At 33.6% G+C, this 22642-nt stretch overlaps 6 protein-coding genes across 9 annotated transcripts; 4 read left to right on the top strand and 2 right to left on the bottom strand.

Moving 5' to 3' along the window:
• The first annotated feature begins 285 nt into the window (after positions 1-285).
• On the top strand, positions 286-1314 carry LOC141842109 (uncharacterized). Of its 2 annotated transcripts, none has more exons than XM_074730324.1 (4): positions 286-459; positions 546-678; positions 754-809; positions 946-1314. In XM_074730324.1, exons 2-4 carry the CDS (start codon positions 546-548, stop codon positions 1099-1101), a joined length of 345 nt encoding a protein of 114 aa, XP_074586425.1. In that variant the 5' UTR covers positions 286-459; the 3' UTR covers positions 1102-1314. The 2 variants fall into 2 exon arrangements, with proteins under 2 accessions (XP_074586425.1, XP_074586426.1); XM_074730325.1 differs by having other exon boundaries at positions 288-459; positions 554-678.
• Positions 1315-6443: 5129 nt separating this feature from the next.
• Positions 6444-7095, top strand: LOC141837301 (uncharacterized). Its single transcript, XM_074724729.1, has 3 exons — positions 6444-6623; positions 6699-6754; positions 6910-7095. The coding sequence occupies exons 1-3, from the start codon at positions 6491-6493 to the stop codon at positions 7093-7095; spliced, it is 375 nt and encodes a 124-aa protein (XP_074580830.1). The 5' UTR covers positions 6444-6490.
• Positions 7096-11417: 4322 nt separating this feature from the next.
• LOC141838039 (uncharacterized) lies at positions 11418-12027 on the top strand. Its single transcript, XM_074725425.1, has 3 exons — positions 11418-11595; positions 11675-11730; positions 11875-12027. The coding sequence occupies exons 1-3, from the start codon at positions 11463-11465 to the stop codon at positions 12025-12027; spliced, it is 342 nt and encodes a 113-aa protein (XP_074581526.1). The 5' UTR covers positions 11418-11462.
• A 1614-nt stretch (positions 12028-13641) lies between these two features.
• Positions 13642-14940, top strand: LOC141840906 (uncharacterized). Of its 3 annotated transcripts, none has more exons than XM_074729003.1 (5): positions 13642-13961; positions 14042-14182; positions 14253-14372; positions 14439-14534; positions 14693-14940. In XM_074729003.1, the coding sequence occupies exons 1-5, from the start codon at positions 13743-13745 to the stop codon at positions 14798-14800; spliced, it is 684 nt and encodes a 227-aa protein (XP_074585104.1). In that variant the 5' UTR covers positions 13642-13742; the 3' UTR covers positions 14801-14940. The 3 variants fall into 3 exon arrangements, with proteins under 3 accessions (XP_074585104.1, XP_074585105.1, XP_074585103.1); XM_074729002.1 differs by having other exon boundaries at positions 13644-13961; positions 14672-14939; XM_074729004.1 differs by lacking the exon at positions 14439-14534 and having other exon boundaries at positions 14672-14940.
• Positions 14941-15595: 655 nt separating this feature from the next.
• On the bottom strand, positions 15596-18112 carry LOC141838154 (protein neprosin-like). Its single transcript, XM_074725555.1, has 7 exons — positions 17843-18112; positions 17666-17755; positions 17369-17581; positions 16866-17030; positions 16651-16704; positions 16419-16565; positions 15596-16074 (listed from the first exon to the last, which is right to left on the bottom strand). The coding sequence occupies exons 1-7, from the start codon at positions 18002-18004 to the stop codon at positions 15697-15699; spliced, it is 1209 nt and encodes a 402-aa protein (XP_074581656.1). The 5' UTR covers positions 18005-18112; the 3' UTR covers positions 15596-15696.
• Positions 18113-19772: 1660 nt separating this feature from the next.
• On the bottom strand, positions 19773-22022 carry LOC141837300 (uncharacterized). The gene is made up of 4 exons (XM_074724728.1): positions 21941-22022; positions 21743-21868; positions 20277-20503; positions 19773-19920 (listed from the first exon to the last, which is right to left on the bottom strand). Exons 1-4 carry the CDS (start codon positions 22020-22022, stop codon positions 19894-19896), a joined length of 462 nt encoding a protein of 153 aa, XP_074580829.1. The 3' UTR covers positions 19773-19893.
• Between the last annotated feature and the right edge of the window lie 620 nt (positions 22023-22642).

Genomic DNA, 22642 nt, shown 5'->3' with positions numbered 1-22642 from the left:
CAGCATTGAATTCCTAGTTCTTAATTCTCATCAGCTTTATTCTTGGACAAACCTATACATTTAAAAGGGAATGATTCCTCCCTAGTGACTCACTTGTAAAGCTTGTTACAATGAATATATGTATTTTCCTTTAATTTGTGTTTTCTTCCATTCTAGTTAATTATATTATCATCCCTAATAAACAAGGTTAAAGTTATATATATATATATATATACCCAGTCTTAAAGTAATGGCAAAGACATCATGTAGTTGTCTTAAAGCATGGTCCATAGAGAAAGTGCCGGCTCCCACTTTTCAATATTTATTTTTCTCTTGTGTGTTTTAAAAAAGAGTCCAGTGAGATTTGCATTGTCACGTATAAAGAATTGAGTATCTAATTTTCCTCACAACTTCTTTGGCCATATCCAACAGTAATGTCTGCAGCATTCTCCTTCTATTAGCTAAGCTAATCAGGACAAGGTAACATTAATTTCTCTCTCTCCCTCCTTCTGTTTGCTCCTTCGTTCTTGAAAGATCCAAGAATACAAAGAAATCATATCAAGTAGATGATCAGAAAGCCAAGCACTGAAGGGATTGAGAGATCGCAGTGTATGGTGATGGTGTTAATGGCACAGAAACGTACCTTTGTTCTCTTCATGATCATCATCATGGTTTCACTTCCATCAACAGCATCGGGAGGTAGGTACAACTTCAATCCATTATTTCATGACTGTCTTAATTTACTAAAAGATCTTAATTCTTCTTCATTTTCAGGGAGGGAAAGCAGGAACTTTGTCGAGTATGCAGCTCCTTCAAGAACCATGACCAAGGTAATGAAAATGGCTCTTTATATTCCTTCCTTATATTAATTTTATGGAAGACACAAGACACAAAGATTATTAGTTTTTTGGGTTAGGAATTAGCTAGCTTCTAATTTAACATGATAATGTTTTCCATCAATGGCAGGAATATTATGCAGTATCTGAGAATAGAGCTGATGAAGTCGATGAGAGTCCTACTGTTCGTTGGAGGATGCTGATGAAGGTGAACACAAAGGATTATGGAAGTTACGATCCGACTCCATCCCTTTCCAAGCCTCCTTTCAAGCTCATCCCTAACTGATCCATGATCCATCAATGCGTGCATGCTTCTCGATATATATATATATATATATATATATGTTCAGCTGCAGGAAGAAGGACAAATATATAGCATGGTACTATATAATCTACCAATCTAGTGATTAAGTGATGAACAATATATATTAGATGGTGTATATAGTACATATCGTTCTGGATTGCAAGCACATATATGATTTGATTTCCTGCTGAAGTATATATTTGATATATATCTGTGTGATCAGTTAGGTCTTAGGCTTCACTAAATTCCACGAGGCTTTCCTTGCATTGGCCATTGAAACTGGAGCTTAATTACATGGTCTCCGGGCATAATTAAGTTGGTTACTGTGAAACAAATTTGTTGTAATGGATAAGATAGTCATGAGATTAATCATATAAAATTGTTGGAGTGATAAATTTTACTTTTTTACTGTAACAGTGTGCTTCGTTACAGAGCCAAAATTGAATAATTAATTTGGTAGAAAAAACCAAAGAGAATCAAAAGGGCTTTTCTAATCCATTCCAGCATGCATTTCTCTGTCAAATTTTACTTTTAAGGTGGAGCAAATTTTAATTAAATATGAGTTAAAATTATTTTAAAATGATATTATTTTATACAAAATAACTCTAAGATTATATTGTTTTGTACAAAAGAACTCTAAAGTAGAATGAAAAAAAATATTTTGGGATAAAAAATTATCGATAGAATGTTGTTATAATAATTTTTAAAAGAGGACGGTTCTTAATTTTTACTATATAAATAAAAGGATTCTTCTTTTCAATGTATATTTTATCAGTTTTTTTTATATTCTTGATTGAAGTTTATATTACTGTGGAATTTATTTAATTTTAAAATTCAAAAGCATTCACCTTATTAGAAATTAATATTTTTAGAGATTTTGCGCAATACATATATCTTCTTTTTTTTTAGGTTTACACCTAATATATGACGAAAATAAATAATTTCAGTAAAATATTTAGTTTCATTTTTTTTCATTTTATCCAAACTCTTTGATTTTATAAAACAAAAATTGAAACAATAAATCCAAATTTAGATTTTTGGGATTTTTTTTTACCTACAACATAGAATTGTTGAATTGTTTCAGTAAAATTATTCAGTTTTAATTCTGTTCAATTAATCCAAATTAGCATTTTCAATATGATAAAGAATAGATTTAGTAAAATTAATTGGTTTTCATTCTATACCCTCAATAAACTACTTTAGGAAAATTATACGGACCGGGTCGGCTGTACCCTCAATGAAATTTATCATCTTTTTTAGGAAAATTATACGAGAGCTCACGGAACGCTACCAAGTCCACACCACTTATTTACTTTGTGGGCTTTTTCCATTTTCAACAAGGCCAGTAGCATTTTACCTTTTACATTTAAAATTTAAGATATTTTTTTTATATATAATCTAAATGTCTGAACTTCATTAAATAAGAACATACACTCAGAAATCAACTTTCAAAATTAAAATTTGATAATTCTTTCATTTATTCTTCTAAATATTTTGTCACTATATGATTCGTCTTTTTTGTTCCTTAATAATTAAGGCCAAAGCACTCTGGTCAAGATAAGAAAAGGGAACCTACATTAAGCAAATTAATGTGTATGAGACAAGCTTTACATAAACCTATACATTTCAATCGATATTCCTCGAATGGTATTTTGGCATCTCAATCGAGGTCCTTGGATAGGATACTCTTGCCCTCAAGGCAGAGTTGAGTTAACTACTGTGGGACAGATATTGTTATAATGAGCGATAGTTAATCTTGATGAAGTCGAAAAAATATCCTCCTTAATAGTCAATTATAACTTTTTGATTTACCTTTTTCATAAATGATCGTAGGACAAATCGTATGAAACGATTAGAGTGACAAATTTTACTTTTTATTACAGTTGGATAGGATATACTTAGTTGTCAGCATTGAATTTCTAATTCATCTCATAGGATTTATTCTTGGACCGACCTAAGCATTTAAAAGGGAATCATTCCTCCCTAGTGACTCACTTGTAAACCTTTTTGCAATGAATATGTATTTTCCTTTAATATGTGGTCTCTTCCATTCTAGTTAATTTTTATATATATATATATATATATATATATATTTGAAGTAGAAAAAAATCTATTTTTATTAAAAGATTAGATATATTTATATATAAAATTATAAATTAACCTTAGAATATAAAATCCATCTTAAGAAACTATCTATAATTAAAAAATTAATAAAACTGATTAATAATATATATATAATAAATATATATTGTTAATATGGTATCATATATACAGTTAATATGGTATCATACATACAACTAATATTTTCCATCAAGTTGGAGCATAAATTTTAATCGTGCCCAACTTGTTACAAAGATAATTAATCTGAATCTCATTTAAAGTTTTTATAAATATATTCCCTAATTGTTCATCAATTTTCACATATCCTGTAGAAATTAAATTTTGTTAAATCTTCTCACGAATAAATTATCACAATCAATTTCAATGTGCTTAATTCACTCATGAAACAAAAGATTCAATGTAATATGAAAAACAGCATGATAGGGGAAAACGAAGACTTGAGTGATTTCTAAGATTCTGATAACTTGACAAATTTATCTGTAGAGATAAGAACTGGTTTATCAAAGGTATTATTAGTGGACGCAAATGGGCCAAGTGTTTTTGTTGATTTTTGTACTAGCTACACTCAAACTTTGTATGACCTAGCTTACGACAATAATTGCACACAATACTACCAAAATTTAACGTTCAAGTTTGAGAGTCTCGTGAGTCTCCTCCTTTGTTTCCACTGTGACTAGTTGATCTTCTAAGCACATAATTAGTTTGCGACTTACCAAAGCACCACTAAGCGGAATGGATATAATATTTTTTGTATGGAGAACGCGGCTAAATACATCTTGTAAAGAGGAAACCTCAGAACTAGCGACAACTTGTAGCTTAGCAGATTCAAAATTAGAAGATGAACCAACGAGGAAACTCATGATATAGTCATCTACTCTCGTTGGTGTTGTTGAACTTTCACATCATGGTTAAAGGACAGCAACATATTAATCTTCTCATATGTCTTCTTGAATGTCATAAAATAATTGATTAAAGGGTGATCTTATTTTTTCATACGATAAAAGGTCTTGCAAATCTCATACATATGGGAGAGGTTTCCTTTTCCATATTATAAAGATTTTAAATAATTCATCAGTTCTTTAACAAATTTATAATGATCGATCAAACCAATTACCTTATTATCAATACAATTTCAAATCTAAAAGAATAAACAAGCATCCCCTAATAGTCATGTTTGCTTTGAATCATCTTTAAGAGGATCATCAGTCAAATGACTTACTTTATCAATACTCTATAGATAAAGATGAACAGTCTTATTCTAATCCAAATATTTTGAACCATTCAGTTTATGGTCTGTGATTTTAAACATCGATCACAGACACCACATCCATCATGATAGAATATTTATTTTCAACCATAAGAATTTATCTCAAAGAAAATCAAATAAGAGAAGAATATAAAGGAAGACCAAGATGTGGCGCTGATGGGCGGCGAGATGAGCAAGGGGGCCACAAGCTCATCGAGATGGTATGCAAGCGTCTGAGGCAAACGCAAAGGGGTTTGTGAGATGTATTGATAACCAACGCTTTGTTTGGGAGAAGGTGAGGAAAGGGGAAGGAAGAAATAAGAAGAAGGGGAACTTTAAACCTTGTTTGGAAAAAAGTGAGAAAAGGGTAAGTAGCTTTTAATTTTCCTTGCCCATTAAAAGGGAGATTTTCTTACACTCTAATTTGGGGTGTAAGGAAAGACAAACAACTCTAAATATTATTTATTTCAATTTTATCCCTATTTTAAAATATTAATTCTCAAATAATTTATTTAATTTATTTAATCTAAATTTTTAAATTTTTCGTTGAACACGATCTTTTGGTTCCTTTCTTCTTCACTAAATCTCTACTTGTTGTTAGGTAATTATAATTTTTTCTTTATTCAGTAAATCCGTAGATTAATCATTCTCTAGTTGTGAATATATTCATCACTTCAAATCACTATCACATGTTGCAACAATATATAGCATTTGTGATGTTTTATGAAAAACTTATAAAATAAAATAAAAATAGTAGAGTAATACCTTTTCAAAGCGATGTATTAAAGCCGCATGCTGAACACATAGTTTACTTAAAATATATAAATTAAATTTATTAATATAATCTATTTGTTCATCTAATAGAGTAACGAATGATATGATAAACTCTTCTATTAAAAATTTATTTTTTATTTAAAAAGTAATTAATTTATATTTATAAAATAAATATTAATATTATAAAAAAATAAAATCATTGTCTAATTTAAAAAATGAGGATATTTTTATAATTTTATATATTCAACCATTCCTTTCCTCTTCCCAAATAAAATAACACATGTTACGTAAATGAATACTCTCAAACGAGGAGAACATAAGTATTTTACATCCCTGCCCTTCCCTTCACTTCCCGTCTCTTCTCCTTTCATTAATGAATATTTTTTCTTACCCTATCCAAAAAAGCGCAAAAGAAGAAGAGGTGGCAGTGGTTGACTTTATCGTACATTGACACATGAAAAATAAGAGGGTAGTAGCAACGAGGATGGAACCTTAATTATGAATCTCTAATGCTTTAATACTATATTATTTGAGGTAGAAAAATAATATATATCTTTATTAAAACATTAGATATATTTATATACAAGGACTTAAATTCATTTTTAAAAACTAAATTCATCTTAGCAAATTATCTACAATTAGAAAGTTAATTAAACTAATTAATAACTAACATAATTAACAAATATATATTGTTATATATATATATATATATATAATTCAAGAAACCGATCTTAAGAAAAATAAACTCATCTTAAAAAATTATCTACAATTAGAAAGTTAATAAAATTAATTAATAAATAATAAATATTATATATATATACGATGTCTACCTTATCATATATAATATATATGTATATTTATATGATAACATAAACATCGTATATATCTTAAAGCATGGTCCATATACAGGGAAAGTGTTGGCTCCCTCTTTCCAATATTTATTTTTCTCTTAAAGCACGGTCCATATATAGAAAAAGAAGATATATCCGAAAGATTAGGTATACTAAATTCATTTTAAAAATTATGTGGAAGTTAATAAAATTAATTAATAACTAACATAATTATTTATTTATTTATTTATTTATTTATATATATATATACTGTCTGAACCATTGTCCTTCTATTAACTAAGCTAATTAGGACAAGGTAACATTAATTTCTCTCTCTCTCTCTTCTGTTTGCTCCTTCGTTTTGAAAGATCCAAGAAAACAAAGAAATCATATCAAGTAGATGATCAGAAAGCCAAGCACTGAAGGAATTGAGATATCGCAGTGTATGGTGATGGTGTTAATGGCACAGAAACGTGCCTTTGTTCTCTTCATGATCATCATCATGATTTCACTTCCATCAACAGCATCGGGAGGTAGGTACAACTTCAATCCATTATTTCACGACTGTCTTAATTTACTAAAAGATCTTAATTCTTCTTCATTTTCAGGGAGGGAAAGCAGGAACTTTGTCAAGTATGCAGCTCCTTCAAAAACCACGACCAAGGTAATGAAAATTAAATGGCTCTTTATATTCCTTCCTTATAATAATTTTATAGAAGACTGGCTTTTTTGTTTTTATAACAAATATTATTAGTTTTTTGGGTTATAGGAATTAGCTAGCTTCTAATTTAACATGATAATGTTTTCCATCAATTGCAGGAATATTACGCAGTATCTGATCATAATAGAGCTGATGAAGTCGATGAGAGTCCTACTGTTCGTTGGAGAATGCTGATGAAGGTGAACACAAAGGATTATGGAAGTGCCGATCCGCCTCCATCTCTTGGCAAGCCTCCTTCCGAGCGCATCCCCTCCAAGCCTCCTTCCAAGCTCATCCCAAGCTAATTGATCAACTCGTTGATTTTATAGAAAAAATAATTGAAACAATAAATCCAAATTTAGATATTTTGGGATATTTTTTACCTACAGCATAGAATTGTTGTATTGTTTCAGTGAAATTATTCAGTTTTAATTATGTTCAATTAATCCAAATTAGCATTTTCAATATGAAAAAGAATAGATTTAGTAAAATTAATTAGTTTTCATTCTGTATCATCAATAAACTACTTTAGGAAAATTATACGAGAGCTCACGGAACGCTACCAAGTCCATACCACTTATTTACCTGTGGGCTTTTTCCATTTTCAACAAGGCCCGTAGCATTTTGCCTTTTACATTTAAAATTTAAGAGATTTTTTTTTATAATCTAAATGTATGAACTTCATTAAATAAGAACATACACTCAGAAATCAACTTTCAAAATTAAAATTTGATAATTCTTTCATTTATTCTTCTAAATATTTGTCATTCATCTTTTTCCTTCCTTAATAATTAAGGCCAAAGCATTCTGGTCAAGATAAGAAAAGGGGACCTACGTTAAGCAAATTATTGTGTATGAGACCAGCTTTATATAAACCTATACATTTCAATTGATATTCCTCGAATGTTATTTTGGCATCTCGATAGGATACACTTGCCCTCAGGGCAGAGTTGAGTTGGCTACTGTGGGACAGATATTATTACAATGAGCAATAATTGAATCTCAATGAAGTTGAGAAAAATATCCTATCCCTAGTGATTAACTACAACTTCTTGATTTACCTCTTCATAAATAGTCGTAGGATCAACCGTATGAAACTGTTAAATAATAAATTTCATTTTTTACTACAGTTGGATAGAATATACTTAATTATCAGCATTGAATGCCTAATTCTTCTCATCAGATTTATTCTTGGACAAACCTATACATTTAAAAGGGGATCATTCCTCCCTAGTGACTCACTTGTAAAGCTTGTTGCAATGAATTGGTATTTTCCTTTAATTTGTGTTCTCTTACATTCTAGTTAATTATATTATCATCCCTAATAAACAAGGTTAAAGTTTATATATATATATATATTATTTGAAGTAGAAAAACAATATATCTTTTTATTAAAAGATTAGATATATTTATATACAAAATTAAAAATTAATCTTTAAAAATAAAATCCATCTTAAGAAACTATCTACAATTAAAAAGTATATATATATATATATATATATATATATATATATATATATATATATATATATATATTATTTGAAGTAGAAAAACAATATATCTTTTTATTAAAAGATTAGATATATTTATATACAAAATTAAAAATTAATCTTTAAAAAATAAAATCCATCTTAAGAAACTATCTACAATTAAAAAGTTATATATATATATATATATATAGTTAAAATGATATCATATATACAGTTAATATGGTATCATACATATACAGCTAATATTTTTCTCAAGTTGGAACATAAATATTAATTGTGTTCAACTTGTTACAAAGATAATCAATCTGAATTTTATTTAAAGTTTTTGTAAAGATATCCCCTAATTGTTCATCAATTTTCACATATCCTATAGAAATTAAATTTTGTTGAATCTTTCCACGAATAAATTATCACAATCAATTTTAATGTGCTTAATTCGCTCATGAAACATAGGATTCAATGCAATATGAAAAACAACATGATAGAGGAAGACAAAGACTTGAGTGATTTCTAAGATTCTAAGAACTTGACAAATTTATCTACAGAAATAAGACCTGATTTATCAAAGACATTATTGGTGGGCGCAAATGTGCCAAGTGTTTTTGTTGATTTTTGTACCGAATATTTCTACACTCAAACTTTGTATGACCTAGCTTACGATAATAGTTTCACACAATACTACCAAAATTTGACGTTTGAGTTTGAAAGTCTCGTGAGTCTCCTCCTTTGTTTCCATTATAACTAGTTGATCTTCCAAGTATATAATTAGTTTTGTGACTTACCAAAGCATCACTAAGCAAAATGGGTATAATATTTTCTATATGGAGAATGCGCCTAAATACATCTTGTAAAGAAGAAACCTCAGAACTAGAGATAACTTGTAGCTTAGCGGACTCAAAATTAGAAGATGGACCAACGAGGAAGCTCATGATAATCATCTACTCTTGTTGGTGTTGTTGAACCTTTTTCTGCAAAAGGTAGAATCCGCCACCCCAGCAACCTCACACGGTCGGCCTCATGCGCGACCATCTGTGAGGAGGTTGTTGAACCTTCACATCATGGTTAAAGGGCAGTAACATATTAATCTTCTCATATGTCTTCTTGAATGTCATAAAATAATTGATTAAAGGTTGATCTTATTTTTTTCATACGGTAAAAGGTCTTGCAAATCTTATATATGTGGGAGATATTTCCTTTTCCAGATTATAAATATTCTAAATAATTTATCAGTTCTTTAACAAATTCATAATGATCGATCAAACCAATTATCTTATTATCAATACAATTTCAAATCTGAAAGAATAAACGAGCACCCCCTATTAGTCATGTTTGCTTTGAATCATCTTTGAGAGGATCATCAGTCAAATGATCATCTTTATCAATACTCTATAGATAAAAACGAATAGTCTTAGTAAGACTGTTGCTCAAATCTAAATAGTTCGAACCATTCAGGCTATGGTCTATGATTTTAAATATCACAGACCCACATCCATCATGATAGAATATTTATTTTCAAACATAAAAATTTATCTCAAATGAAGTCAAATAAGAGAAAAATATGAAGGAAGACCAAGATGTAGCGGCTGATGGACGGCGAGATGAGCAAGGGGGCCGCAAGCTCGTCGAGATAGTACGCAGGCGCCTGAGGCAAACACGAAGGGGTTTGTGAGATGTATCGACAACCAATGCTTTATTTGGGAGGAGGTGAGGAAAGGGGAAGGAAGGGTAAATAAGGGAAAGGGAACTTTAATTTTTGTTTGGAAAGGAGTGAGGAAATTTAAAGGGTAGGAAAGGGTAAGTTTTAATTTTCCTTACCCATGAAAAAAAAGATTTTCTTACACTCTAATTTGGTGTGTAAGGAAAGGGAAGGAACTCTAAATATTATTTATTTTAATTTTATCCCTATTTTAAAATATTAATTCTCAAATAATTTATTTAATTTATTTAACCTAAATTTTTTAAATTTCAAGCTGAACACGATCTTTAGCTCATTTCTTCTTCATCAAAATCTCTGCTCGTTGTTAGGTAATTATAATTTTTTTTTATTCAGTAAATTCGTAGACTAATCATTCTCTAGTTGCGAATATATCTGTCACTTCAAATCACTATCACATGTTGCAACAATATATAACATTTATAATGTTTTATGAAAACATATAAAATAAAAAAATCAGTAGAGTAATACCTTCTCAAAGCGATGCACTGAAGCCCGCATGTTGAACATATAGTTTACTTAACATATGTAAATTAAATTTATGAATATAATCTATTAGTTCATCTAATAGAGTACAAAACATATGATGAACTCTTCTATTAAAATATTAGTTTTTATTTAAAAAGTAATTAATTTATATTTATAAAATAATTATTAATATTATAAAAATAAAATTATTGTCCAATTTAAAAAGTGAGGATATTTTTATAATTTTATATATTTAACTTAATTTCTTTTCCTTTCCATTTTTCTCAAATAGAATAACACATGTTACGTTAATGAATCTTCCCTTCCTCTCAAACAAGGGTAACATAAGTAATTTATATCCCTTCCCTTCTCTTTCCTTCCCTTCTCTTCCCCTTCCATTAATGAACCTTTTCCTTACCCTATCCAAAAAGAGCCAAAAGAAGAAGAATCAGCAATAGTTAATTAATAACTAACATAATTAATAAATATATATTGTTATATATATATAATACAAGAAATCAATCTTAAGAAAAATAAGCTCATCTTAAAAAATTATCTATAATTAAAAGTTTATAAAATTAATTAATAATTAATAAATATTTTATATATATATATATATATATATATATATATATATATATATACGATATCTACCTTATCATATATGATATTATATGATAAGATAAACATCGTGTATATAAAGCATGGTCTATATACAGAGAAAGTGCAGGCTCCCTCTTTCCTATATTTATTTTTCTCTTAAAGCACGGTCCATATATAGAAAAAGAATATATCCGAAATATTAGGTATACTAAATCCGTCTTAAAAATAATCTGGAAGTTAATTAATAACTAACATAATTAATTATATATATGTATATATATATATTCTCCTTCTATTAGCTAAGCTGACAAGGTAACAGTAATTTCTCTATCTCTCTCCTTCTGTTTGCTCTTTCGTTTTGAAAGATCCAAGAAAACAACGAAATCATATCAAGTAGATGATCAGAAAGCCAAGCACTGAAGGGATTGAGAGATCGCAGTGTATGATGATGGAGTTAATGGCACAGAAACGTACCTTTGTTCTCTTCATGCTCATCATCATGGTTTCACTTCCATCAACAGCATCGGGAGGTAGCTACAACTTCAATCCATTATTTCAGGACTGTCTTCATTAATTTACTAAAAGATCTTAATTCTTCTTCATTTTCAGGGAGGGAAAGCAGGAACTTTGTCAAGTATGCAGCTCCTTCAGGAACCACGACCAAGGTAATGAAAATGGCTCTTTATATTCCTTATATTAATTTTATAGAAGACTGGCTTTTTTGTTTTTATAACAAAGATTATTAGTTTTTTGGGTTAGGAATCAGCTAGCTTCTAATTTAACATGTTAATGCTTTCCATAAATTGCAGGAATATTATGCAGTATCTGAGAATAGGGCTGATGAAGTCGATGAGAGTCATACTGTTCGTTGGAGAATGCTGATGAAGGTGAACACAGAGGATTATGCAATCGATCCGCCTCCATCTCTTGCCGAGCCTCCTTCCAAGATCATCATTCACTAATTGATCCATCAATGCGTGCATGACTCTTTGATTTGATAAAATAATAATTGAAACAATAAATCCAAATTTAGATATTTTGGGATATTTTTTACCTACAACGTAGAATTGTTGAATTGTTTCAGTGAAAATTTTCAGGTTTAATTCTGTTTAATTAATCCAAATTAGCATCTTCAATATGATAACGAATAGATGTAGTAAAATTAATTAGTTTTCATTCTGTACCATCAATAAACTACTTTAGGAAAATTACACTAGAGCTTATTGCACGCTACCAAGGCCACACGACTTATTTACTTGTGGGCCGGCCCAACAAAAGGAGTTGCTCGTTCTTTCCATTTCAACAAGGCCCGTAGCATTTGCCCTTTTACATATTTAAAATTTAAGATTTTTTTTTAAAATTTAATTTTTAAAGTATTTTATCACTGCACCGTATTTAATTAAATGATCGCGTACAATTTGCAATTTGATCAGCGGTCCGTTTCGAAGTAGATATGTCCATTAATCAGCCATCACATCTCCATTTAATTACGTGTCCTTCGCCTCGCACAGGCCACATCCAAACCGATCGATAATTTAATTACGAAATTAACCAAACAACTGAAACGTTCACTCAAACCAAATGGATCGAGCTTACAGGCTTATCAACTACGTTCACCTGCATTCTTCAGCCCTGTCTTTGTCAATTTCACGTTCATGGGAGTTGCATCATTAATGACATGAACACAAAATAGTCTTTATTCTTACAGTGCATAGATCTAATTAATTAATTTACCAAATAATTTTTTTTAATAAAATAACTTTGAAAAAATTCCGATGCCTACCGGTTAGACTATTCACTAGTCGTAGCTATGTAAGGTTGCACAATCTCAGACTAGGCGGTACAATCGTGGCTTAGTCATGACCAAGAGAGTTTTGACAAACCTGATCACAATTTGACAGTCAGAGGCCAAAACCATCTTACATTACTTGCTATTGAACAAGACTGATTGGATTGTGATTTATTATTATTATTATTTAAAAAATAAATACATGTTTTAATAAATATAATAAACTTTAAGTGCACCGAAATTGTATTCATGATACAAGAGCTACCAACCAACATGAGCTACCTATTAACTTGGATTCCCTTATATTTGGACAAACAAAATTAATTTAAAATTGAAGAAGCAATTGATTTACAGAAATCATGTTTGGAGGCAATTTTTCAAAAATAAAAATTAAAAAACAGCAAGAGTTGGCAAAAGTAGCTCACGCAACTGATTTAAAAAACAAATAAATAAAAATTAAAGAAACAGCTGGGAGGTTCAAAAACAAAGCAAAAGTAGTTTATCCAACTGATATCTAAAGAGAGAGAAAATTTTGTTTTCTAAAGAGGATAAGAAAAAGTAGTTAATCTAACTGACGTTTTTCTATCTGTCACTTTAACTGTTTTAATCCCCTCGCCGAACTCTCCTTCTCCAACTTTATCGGGCTTTTATCAACGTAACGGCAGGCGTACATGTGGACCACGTGAGCAACTTGCCACTTACCTAATGACCCAGTCGTTAGCGTTCATGTTCATGAGTAATTAAATTAGCTCAACCAATTTTCTCATGCTCGCATAAATTATTGACGAATGGAACAGAAACGGCATCGCCATGGCTGTTGAAATCCTCAAGAAGAATATATCGCATCCCTGAATCTCCTTGCTCTGTCTAAGCAGCAGAGAACTTGCCATGGAGGATTACATAGTGAACTGGGTGATCTCAGGGACGCTCTTCTGGTCGACGACCTTCTTGCTCGTCCGCAGCCTGTTTCGAGATCGCTCCTTCGACTTCTGCAACCGCGTCGTCTCCACCATCCACGCTGTGGTCGCTGTCTCCTTCGCCTCCTTCTCCGTGCAGGACTGGAGATGCCCTGCGTGTCCGCTGGCCTCGAGCTCTTCTCCTGTGCAGGCAATTGAAACTCATCTCTCAATCAAGAATTCTTTTAATTACCTGACCAACGCAGACTCTGTTTCACTGATTTCTTTCAGATGAAGGCGTTGTCTGTGACGCTGTCTTATTTGATTTACGATATGGTATGCTGCCTCTTCGACGAAAATCCCAAGATGGACAACTTAATCCACCACGTAGTTAGCATCGTTGGGATCGGAGCAGGGCTTGCCTACGAAATGGTGACTTTCGATACGTGCGTTGATGCTTTGAATTGTAGATAATTAAGCGTGTGGCTTGTTAATTTGACAGTGTGGGTCAGAAATGGTGGCATCGATGTGGATCACAGAGATTTCAAGCCCTTTCCTCCACGCGAGGGAGCTTCTAAAAGAGCTTGGTTACAGAGACACCAACCTCAATTTCACAGTCGATGTAAGATCTCTCAACTTCTCATAAGAGAAATTAAACAAACAGTTAAATTGATTTCCTGTGATGCAGGTTTTGTTTGCCATTATCTTTTCCTTAGCCAGGATGGTTGGTGGCCCATGTCTGGCATATGTGACCTTAACAGCAGACAACCCGCTCCTGATTAAGGTGCCATGGACCTTCATTAACTTCAATTTAGATTATTAATCTCGGTCAACATAAACAAATTAGAAATTTAGCATATCTATAGGAAAGTCAAGTCTTTTTTCCCCCGTCTCTTGTTCAGTCGTCATTTGTTTTGTTAGGCCATGGCGCTGGGTCTGCAGCTGGTCAGTGCGTTTTGGTTCTACAAGATCGTCAAGATGTTACGATATAAGATTGCAAAGAGAACGAAGACGGTTGATAAGGCAGCCAAAGTTTCTGTTCATTATTGAATGTACTAGTGCTTATAAGTGAATGAAACAAATTTGTCCATATTGTTTGCTTTTGAATTCTTCTCGTGAAATTTGGAGCTAGCGTTAAATGAATGAACTGGTGGCGTTTTAATTGTTAATTACTCGGGAAGTTGTCAAAAGAGAAAGAAGTCTACCTTTGCGGATGAACACTAACTCTGCATCAATGATTCCTACTGTGTTCTTGGGCAACTAATGAATGTAATAAAGAAATTTTCCATTGTTAGTCCTTGAATCGCATGGCATGGGATGATCCAACAGGGCTTGCGAGTTACTCGAGCCATGCACGACAGTTCGACTCGATTTCCACGTTGGACCAGCCACTGGCACATGAATCATACTTTTCTTTCTTGTCAAAGAATAATATTTCGTTTAAAACAAGAATAACACTATTGATCACGACCCCGATTGACCTACCAGCTACTGGTTGTAATCTAATTTGTCGGTTTTTAATGAAAATTTTCAAGGTGGATATCATTTTTATCTCTCACGTACGTACGTACATATTAGTAATAATTCTCCATGTTTTTTTCACTTTTTTTATGTCAGAGAATGAGATATTTTTGTTATGTTAAGTATGATAGAGGTATTATTAACTTACTTGTCATTATACAGATTAAAATGTTAAGAGGCATTAGTCTTGTAATTAAGACGTTATAAGATGCAAACTAAAATCTTAACATTACGTTGGAATACAAATTACATGATAAAATTAATTAATTAGCTCATATATATTCATACGAAGGAATAACGTACAGTAGTACACTTTTTGTCGATCAAACATAAACAAAAAAAGGAGATAAAAATTAATTAAATGTAGAAATGAGAGAAGCAACTCCGTTCATAAATTTCTCCTCAGAACTGTAATAATCTATATTTCAAGGGCACCTGAAGTTTCTTCCAGGACCTCCATAGTAGAAGTAGTTCCCCCACGCTGCGTTGGCTCCTCCCCTTATGCTGTAACAATTGGGATGGTCGGCCAGCAGCCGGAGGTTCGGCAACGGCATCAAGCTGTTGTCCCAGTCCACGGCCTGCAGATTTCGGAAGTAAGAAGCTCGCCGGATCCCTTCCGTCGCGAAGCGACCGCTCCCCATTTGGGTCGACGTGTGACGGCCTGATCGCCGGATGTTGACGACCTCTCCCCCGAACTGCAGCATGCTCGCGTGCCTCGCCAAGTGGCTGAACAAGAAGGACGGCCAGTAGCCGACGAGCATCCCCGAGCCCAACTCCAGCCACCAGTTCCCATGCGTTGGGTCCTAAATCACTCACACATTAACACCGCATTAACTACAGTTCGTGGAGTGTCCTGGCGGCAGGCAGGCAGATACCACCATCCAACCGCATTAAAGGCATGGTTCGTACTGCCTCTTCTTCTTCTTCTTGTTTTTTTTTCCATAGAAAGATTATTGATTTACGCATCAAATCTACAGCAGCAGCATGTCTACTAACTCTTGTTGCTTGTATTTTTCAGAAAAAGAGTACTAACTCTGGTTGCTATGATGCCACTCTACCAGCAACATCCAAGCAAGAGGAATCCAATGTTCTTGTCCAATTATTAACTTTAATAGCAAGCTAAAGAGGAAAGCATGCAGTGATTTACCTTCCATACAAGTAGACTGATATCGAACTGGCGGTTGTTTAGGGATGAGGTGGGAGAGATAGCGGCTCCTATGGCTATCTTGTTGTTAGTTTGGACAAAGCCTGAGCACAAGAGATTGTAGCAGCCTGTCTCTCGGTAAGCATCACTCTGCACGAGATGATTAACAAGCGTTTGAACATGCGACAGGTTAATTAATTAATAGTGTCCTTCATTGCTTGCTGATGACGCTTACAGTCCAGTAAGTGAAGAACCGGGGCCTGTTGTCTCCATAAAGCTGAGGACTTACCTGAAAAGTAAACAGTAAGATAAGCTAGTAGTGGACACAGAAAATGACATTCGAACACTGGGATTTTAGAAAGTTTAGATCTATGAAAGGGTCTTTTCATGGAAATTCAAACGTAGATGTCAAACTTTTCATTACAGACTGACTAATCGTCAAAAGTTAACCTGCCATCCAGCTTCAATGGTGTTTAAATCGTGGCCAAACGACCCAGAGATCACCCAAATCTGCGATAAACTGAATTCGGATGCGCTCGATACTCTTGGCGTCCACACGTTCAGACTGGCTTTCGCTCCGTAGTAATGGCCTCCGATGGCGTAGCCAATTGCATGCTGCAAATATGATCATTTTGCAAAGGAAACGTCTTAAGCAGCATAGGTCAAGCTCAAGGTCTCATGTTGCGTCTAGTGACAGAGAATTTAACTAGCTGAACATTTACAGATGAGTCAATGCTCCATGTGTCTCCTGTAGGTCCTTATAAAGGTTCTTTTCTTATGATCTGTGTGTATGCATCTTTGTCAGCTACATCGATTTAACTAGTTTTCATGATCCAATCTCTAGTTATTAACATACTCCACTGACCCATACCACTCTAATTAATTCCTAGTGAGAATTCAATAAATTAAGAGAAATTAGTTGTTCAGTAGAATGGGCAGGTCATTTACTCAACCTCATGGGCGGAGCTTATCGAATCACGGCGCAGTGCCCCAACCGCCGGCTTCCTACCAAATCTCTGAATGGAGCTGGCCCTCAATATGTCTTGTCGCATCGTTCTTCGTATCGGCACGGTTTCCTCCGGGCACGACTCGCCGGAACTGGCCCATGCCTGGAAATGGAAGCTGCTGCTGCTTGCGTTGTAGCCTTTTGGTCTCTCAGGTGGATCCTGCAACAAATTCCAACCAACGCAAGCTCATGGCATCCATTGATATATTAAGAATCAACAGCGCGTCTTTAGTGACACACTTACCGATGGTCTTCGTCGGCCACTTAGCTTGGGATGATCAAATGCCGGTTGGAGATGAGAGGGAATGCAGTCTATAAGATCGCCGTCGGGACTCTGCACGGAGATGCAGTGAGTACATATCCACGCTGATTGAACTGAGAAAGAGAGACAGTGGGAGATCGGAAGGAGAATAATGCATGCCTTAATTGTCTTGACAGCAGGCTTGTTTAACCTCCTGAGGTGAGCACTGATGATCCTCCTATGCGCAACAGGCGTACTATTTACAGGAGAAGGTAGGAGAAGACACAACACAAGGAAGGTGTCGATCAAGCTCGGTCGCCTTTGGCCGCAGCTAACGGCCATTCTCGGGGAATTTTGGAGCTTCGATCCTTCTAACGGAGCTGTCTGTGTCCGTGGACTTTGGCCTGGTTGTCTTCTTCCTGTGGAATAGATAACATGTCCCTCCCTTGTTGCTTGCTAGCCGAGCTAATTAACAACTAGCTAATGCAATTTATAAACTGAGAAAGGGGTAAAATCAAAAGGGAAACCAGGGAAAAGGTGGAGTGGAGGCTGTGCAGTGGTTCGCTGGTCGTTTTTCTGGCTTTAATGTCGCTCTGATCTCCATGTGGGCATGGACCATGGTGAATTGTAGAACAATCAAAGTGGGCTTCTGTAAAGTTTGACCAGTGTTGTCTGCCTTTTTATGACTGTTGCAGCTATTTCATCGAATAAGAGTCCACTCCAGTCCAGCGTAGATACCATGAAGTAGAACAACCAAACTGGTATCCTGTAAAGTTTGACCTGTGCCTTCTCTTCCTTTTTTCCCCCTCAAAAGCATGCGCTTCATTTCAATCGATCATCCATCGACGCCAGGCGAGCTATTATGATGATTTATCCAAATGATACAGAAGTCAGAGAACCATTAAATCCAATGTCATTCTACAAAGTCGGGCAGTTCTACTTTTCCCAGTCCATTTTCATCCGGAAAATTAAAAAAAATAAACAAATAAAATAAAGGCAGTTTTATGTCCAGAGAGGGAGACACGCAATTAATAAGGGTGAGGGTATATATTTAAGGGCAGGCAGCTTTATGTCCCTTAGACCTTTCATGACGGGTCACTGTTGTACCCTATGCTTTATTGTAATATGAAGAGGAGAGGATGAATTGAGTATCAGTGGCCGATTGTCAGTTGCCTTATTCATCTGCCACGCTATCTCCACCTCAACCGACTCATCAGCCTCATCAACAAACCATTTCATCTGCCAGTCTCCTTCTCTAAACATAAATGCACAAAGTATTTTACGGATTAAAAGAATCGATATGGAGCTATTAAGTTGCTAGTAAAATTTACAATATAATCAAAAGAAAAGTATAAGTCTCTCGTTGTTTTCTCAACTGTCAATGTCTTTGGGTAAGAACGGTTTCCTGCGCACTACCTGCCCAATGCCATCGAGTAACAAAAGAATATGAACAAAGCAGCAGTTTCTATTCCAAGAACTGATCGAGAAGGCGAATCGCCTACCGAGGATTAATTCATCCACGGCTGAATCGCCTACCGAGGATTAATTCATCCACGGCTCCTTCTCATTTAAATCGCGATATAAATTGGGAAAATTATCCATTCTAAAATCTGAAGTTCCCACATAAAGAATTAGACTTCAATTTTTGACAGACATATACTACGGATGTCACTTAAAAACATGTGCATACACTCTCCTTAACATTAATACATTGAAAATTCATCAAAAATTGTGAGTTTATAAATATCAAAAGGCCTAAGGGGGGATAACAGCCACCAAAGAACAATAGGTAATGTGAGAGATAATAATCATTATGGGCTACACAGTGATTCTTAGACAAGATTGGTTGGTAATGTGAAACAATCTGCTTAAAAGAAAGAGTCTATTCCAAAAAGCATAGATTTTGATATAACTATCCTTAAAAACATAGAATGTCTTGGAGTAACCAAACATCACAGTCTATTCAATCTGCAAGACTAAATCAACGAGCACTTATGCTCAAGAAAGAACAGTAACAGTAGCAGTATGCATTCCTCCTTCAAAATAATGAACCAGAAAAGATGAAAATCAAGAAATGCAAATATGGATTGATGGTGGATCTTACAATGTATGATTTGATTCTCTGAAGCATTAAATTTCCTCGCGAATAATCTCCAGGAATCGCTAGTGTTGTTGCTTGACTTCTTCTCAACGTGAATTTGGAAGAAGGATCAGTCAATATAATCACATTGCTATTTGGCACTGACACCTGCAGATTTCTATGTATAAGAAAAACAAGTTAACAAAACACCAAACATACATGGCCAGAAAAGAACTTTAACAATTGAATTCCTATAATGAGCATTAGGAAACCATATAGTATAAAAATATAACTCATGTATGCCCCATATGACAAACAAATCCAGATAGTAAGTACTTCAACAGTGGTATTACATTTTTAACCTTAAAGAATTTCATTAATAAAAGCTTCCTTTTCAAACTTTTCCTTGGGTGTAGAAAATGTGACTTAAAGTAACAGAAGATGATGTTATGTAAATACATGACCTGGTGCCATACCTGACTACAAAATAGATGGATAGGGGTGGTAAACTTGAGTTCTACAAAGGCAAATTACCTGTATGAAGTCAATGAACGCATTAAGAATGGCCATAGATCTTTCAACTTTATTGTAGAAATTACTCCCAACAGTCACAATATCAGCTAATTTGTCATCCATCCTTGCCAAGTTTGATCCATAAGAATTGTTATAAACTGTGTAAACAATTACAAAAGAAACCCTATCCCCAATCTGAACATCTTGATTTGATTTTAAAGAATGAAGCTTATTGATAGCTTTCAGACCTGTGAAAGAGACACATGATGAACAAAAATTCAATTGTGGCATAATTGATTGCATCCATTCTTGTTGCAAAATCGCACAAAGCACGTGCAATCAGAAACCCAATCACAAGCATCCACATGTCAGCTAGTGGCACATACATGGCAATTTAATTCAATGAGAAAAAAAAAAACATGTAAAAGTGTTTGAAAATAGGACAACGATGCAAGAAAATTACAATTTCGAAGCTCAAGATTCAGAATTCATGTCAAGAACCATCAGAACAAACTATTTACAATCTGTACAATGCTATAATCTAAAAATGATATGGTCATAAAGAGGCAGATGATGTAAGAATTATATAGAGTAACTGGTTAAGAAGCATAGCACTCCACAGCATACGTAGGCTATCCAAATATCTAGGGATCACGCTTCGTAATAAGTTTAGAATATTTCACTTTAGGGGAAAAACAAAGGAAGAGAAAGGAAAAAAAATCAAATCCGTACACAAACAGTGGTCTAACTCAAGTTTTTGTTACTAGAACTAGGGGTGAGCAAAAATTCGGTTAAACCGAATAAACCCAGCGAATTAAAAAATTCGGTTCGGTTAATTCGGAATTTCGGTTTTTTTTTAAAAAAAAAAAATCGGTTATTTCGGTTGATTCGGTTCGGTTTCAGTTTTAAAATTCCTTATTCGGTTAAACCGAATAAACCGAACTAGAAAAATAATTTATAAATTTTAAATAAATAAATTTATAAATCCCTAATTAATTAGTAAAATTTTCATAATATTTAAAAATTTTGGTTAATTCGGTCGAAAACCGAATTAATCGATAAAATATCAGTTCGGTTTGTTTGGTTTTTATTGAAAAATTCGGTTGGTTCGGTTGGCTCGAAAAAAATCAGTTTATTCGGTTTTCGATTTATTCGGTTCGGTTCGGTTCGATTCGGTTTTAACCGAATACTCCGCCCTAACTAGAACTAAGGGAAAGAATAATGGTCACTGGAACCAATAATCACGGATTATCAACAATTAAGAGAACTGCTTTAGAGATAACCCTAAGTCCAAATCCTACACTGCCATATATAACATCAATAAAAACAGTTGTCCGATGTTGTCTTTGAGGCAATCATATACAAATGGAGAAAATTCAAAAAAAAAAAAAATACCGCAACAGGACGATATTAAACTACATCTAGCACAGCTACCATGGTCGATGAAAACCTTAAAATTTTGACCAAAGAGAGGAAAAGCAGTATACCCTGACATTGGAGGCGGTTAGGCAACCCCACTCCTGCTGCTGGTCCGAGGACAAGGTGATCTGATTTCTTAGGGCGACTTCTCTCTAACTCTACTTGGATTGGAGGATTCTGATAAAGTCTTGATACTACAAACCAAACACCATAATAACAAGTCTCAGAAAACGAGAGATCGAAGGAGGATGAGTTAAAACTGGCACCTGAAAGGAAGAGAGGGAGGGAGAGTACGAGGGCGAGGCATAACAATAGAGGAGGCCGCTTCCGCCCTCTGCAAATCCCCATTTCACAAGATGCGGCAAATATGTTCGATAAAATTCCTCAAAGCAGACGAAGGAAGAGGAAGGGAGGTATTTGGGCCCATCCGACATGCTAAAGAAATGAATTGAGGCCCACGGACTCCATCCAACTGAAAAAATATTATTATTTTTAAATATTTACCTTATAAAAATTTTAAAAATACAGTAGCAGCAGCGATAATCAAACTTTAATAGTTAAGTCAGACTATAAAAAATACTTTACAAATATAAAATGTTTTATATGATATAAGCAGATCCTAAATCATATATTTTATTACAATATTATCTCTTAAGTGTGTTTGGTTTAATCGTGTATGACTTTGATTATATAATTATCAGAGAATAAAACATAATCTGTTATTTAGTTCAACCTCACATAATGAAATAAAAATTTATTTATTTAGAAATTTTAATATATAATTTAATGTAGAAAATTATATCAATTATCGGATCAATTAAGAAAATAAAAAATATATATAATAATAATATTATTATTAATACTAATGATGATATATATAAATAACACAAGTGCTTAATTGATGATAGGGAGAATGTTAATTGATCCAGCGGCTACACAAATAATTAACCAAAGTGCTTAATTGCAAT

This window comes from Curcuma longa, chromosome 11 (genome assembly GCF_044706935.1).
Source record: "Curcuma longa cultivar G26 ecotype Majalengka, Jawa Barat chromosome 11, ITB_CL_G26_1.1, whole genome shotgun sequence".
In the NCBI taxonomy this organism is placed as follows: domain Eukaryota; kingdom Viridiplantae; phylum Streptophyta; class Magnoliopsida; order Zingiberales; family Zingiberaceae; genus Curcuma; species Curcuma longa.
The sequence above is the reverse complement of the archived record's forward strand: the minus strand, read 5'-3'. Positions and strand labels throughout refer to the sequence as shown.

Excerpts from the sequence above, each read along its gene's own strand:
- LOC141842109 (XM_074730324.1), top strand. The coding sequence starts at position 546 with ATGATCAGAAAGCCAAGCACTGAAGGGATTGAGAGATCGCAGTGTATG. Across the intron at positions 679-753 it reads TCCATCAACAGCATCGGGAG|GGAGGGAAAGCAGGAACTTT; the intron begins GTAGGTACAACT and ends CTTCATTTTCAG. Across the intron at positions 810-945 it reads CTTCAAGAACCATGACCAAG|GAATATTATGCAGTATCTGA; the intron begins GTAATGAAAATG and ends CATCAATGGCAG.
- LOC141837301 (XM_074724729.1), top strand. The coding sequence starts at position 6,491 with ATGATCAGAAAGCCAAGCACTGAAGGAATTGAGATATCGCAGTGTATG. Across the intron at positions 6,624-6,698 it reads TCCATCAACAGCATCGGGAG|GGAGGGAAAGCAGGAACTTT; the intron begins GTAGGTACAACT and ends CTTCATTTTCAG. Across the intron at positions 6,755-6,909 it reads CTTCAAAAACCACGACCAAG|GAATATTACGCAGTATCTGA; the intron begins GTAATGAAAATT and ends CATCAATTGCAG.
- LOC141838039 (XM_074725425.1), top strand. The coding sequence starts at position 11,463 with ATGATCAGAAAGCCAAGCACTGAAGGGATTGAGAGATCGCAGTGTATG. Across the intron at positions 11,596-11,674 it reads TCCATCAACAGCATCGGGAG|GGAGGGAAAGCAGGAACTTT; the intron begins GTAGCTACAACT and ends CTTCATTTTCAG. Across the intron at positions 11,731-11,874 it reads CTTCAGGAACCACGACCAAG|GAATATTATGCAGTATCTGA; the intron begins GTAATGAAAATG and ends CATAAATTGCAG.
- LOC141840906 (XM_074729002.1), top strand. The coding sequence starts at position 13,743 with ATGGAGGATTACATAGTGAACTGGGTGATCTCAGGGACGCTCTTCTGG. Across the intron at positions 13,962-14,041 it reads CGAGCTCTTCTCCTGTGCAG|ATGAAGGCGTTGTCTGTGAC; the intron begins GCAATTGAAACT and ends GATTTCTTTCAG. Across the intron at positions 14,183-14,252 it reads CAGGGCTTGCCTACGAAATG|TGTGGGTCAGAAATGGTGGC; the intron begins GTGACTTTCGAT and ends TTAATTTGACAG.
- LOC141838154 (XM_074725555.1), bottom strand. The coding sequence starts at position 18,004 with ATGGCCGTTAGCTGCGGCCAAAGGCGACCGAGCTTGATCGACACCTTC. Across the intron at positions 17,582-17,665 it reads GTGGCCGACGAAGACCATCG|GATCCACCTGAGAGACCAAA; the intron begins GTAAGTGTGTCA and ends AATTTGTTGCAG. Across the intron at positions 16,705-16,865 it reads CCATTGAAGCTGGATGGCAG|GTAAGTCCTCAGCTTTATGG; the intron begins GTTAACTTTTGA and ends TTTACTTTTCAG.
- LOC141837300 (XM_074724728.1), bottom strand. The coding sequence starts at position 22,022 with ATGGGGATTTGCAGAGGGCGGAAGCGGCCTCCTCTATTGTTATGCCTC. Across the intron at positions 21,869-21,940 it reads CCTCCCTCTCTTCCTTTCAG|TATCAAGACTTTATCAGAAT; the intron begins GTGCCAGTTTTA and ends TTTGGTTTGTAG. Across the intron at positions 19,921-20,276 it reads CGTTCATTGACTTCATACAG|AAATCTGCAGGTGTCAGTGC; the intron begins GTAATTTGCCTT and ends TCTTATACATAG.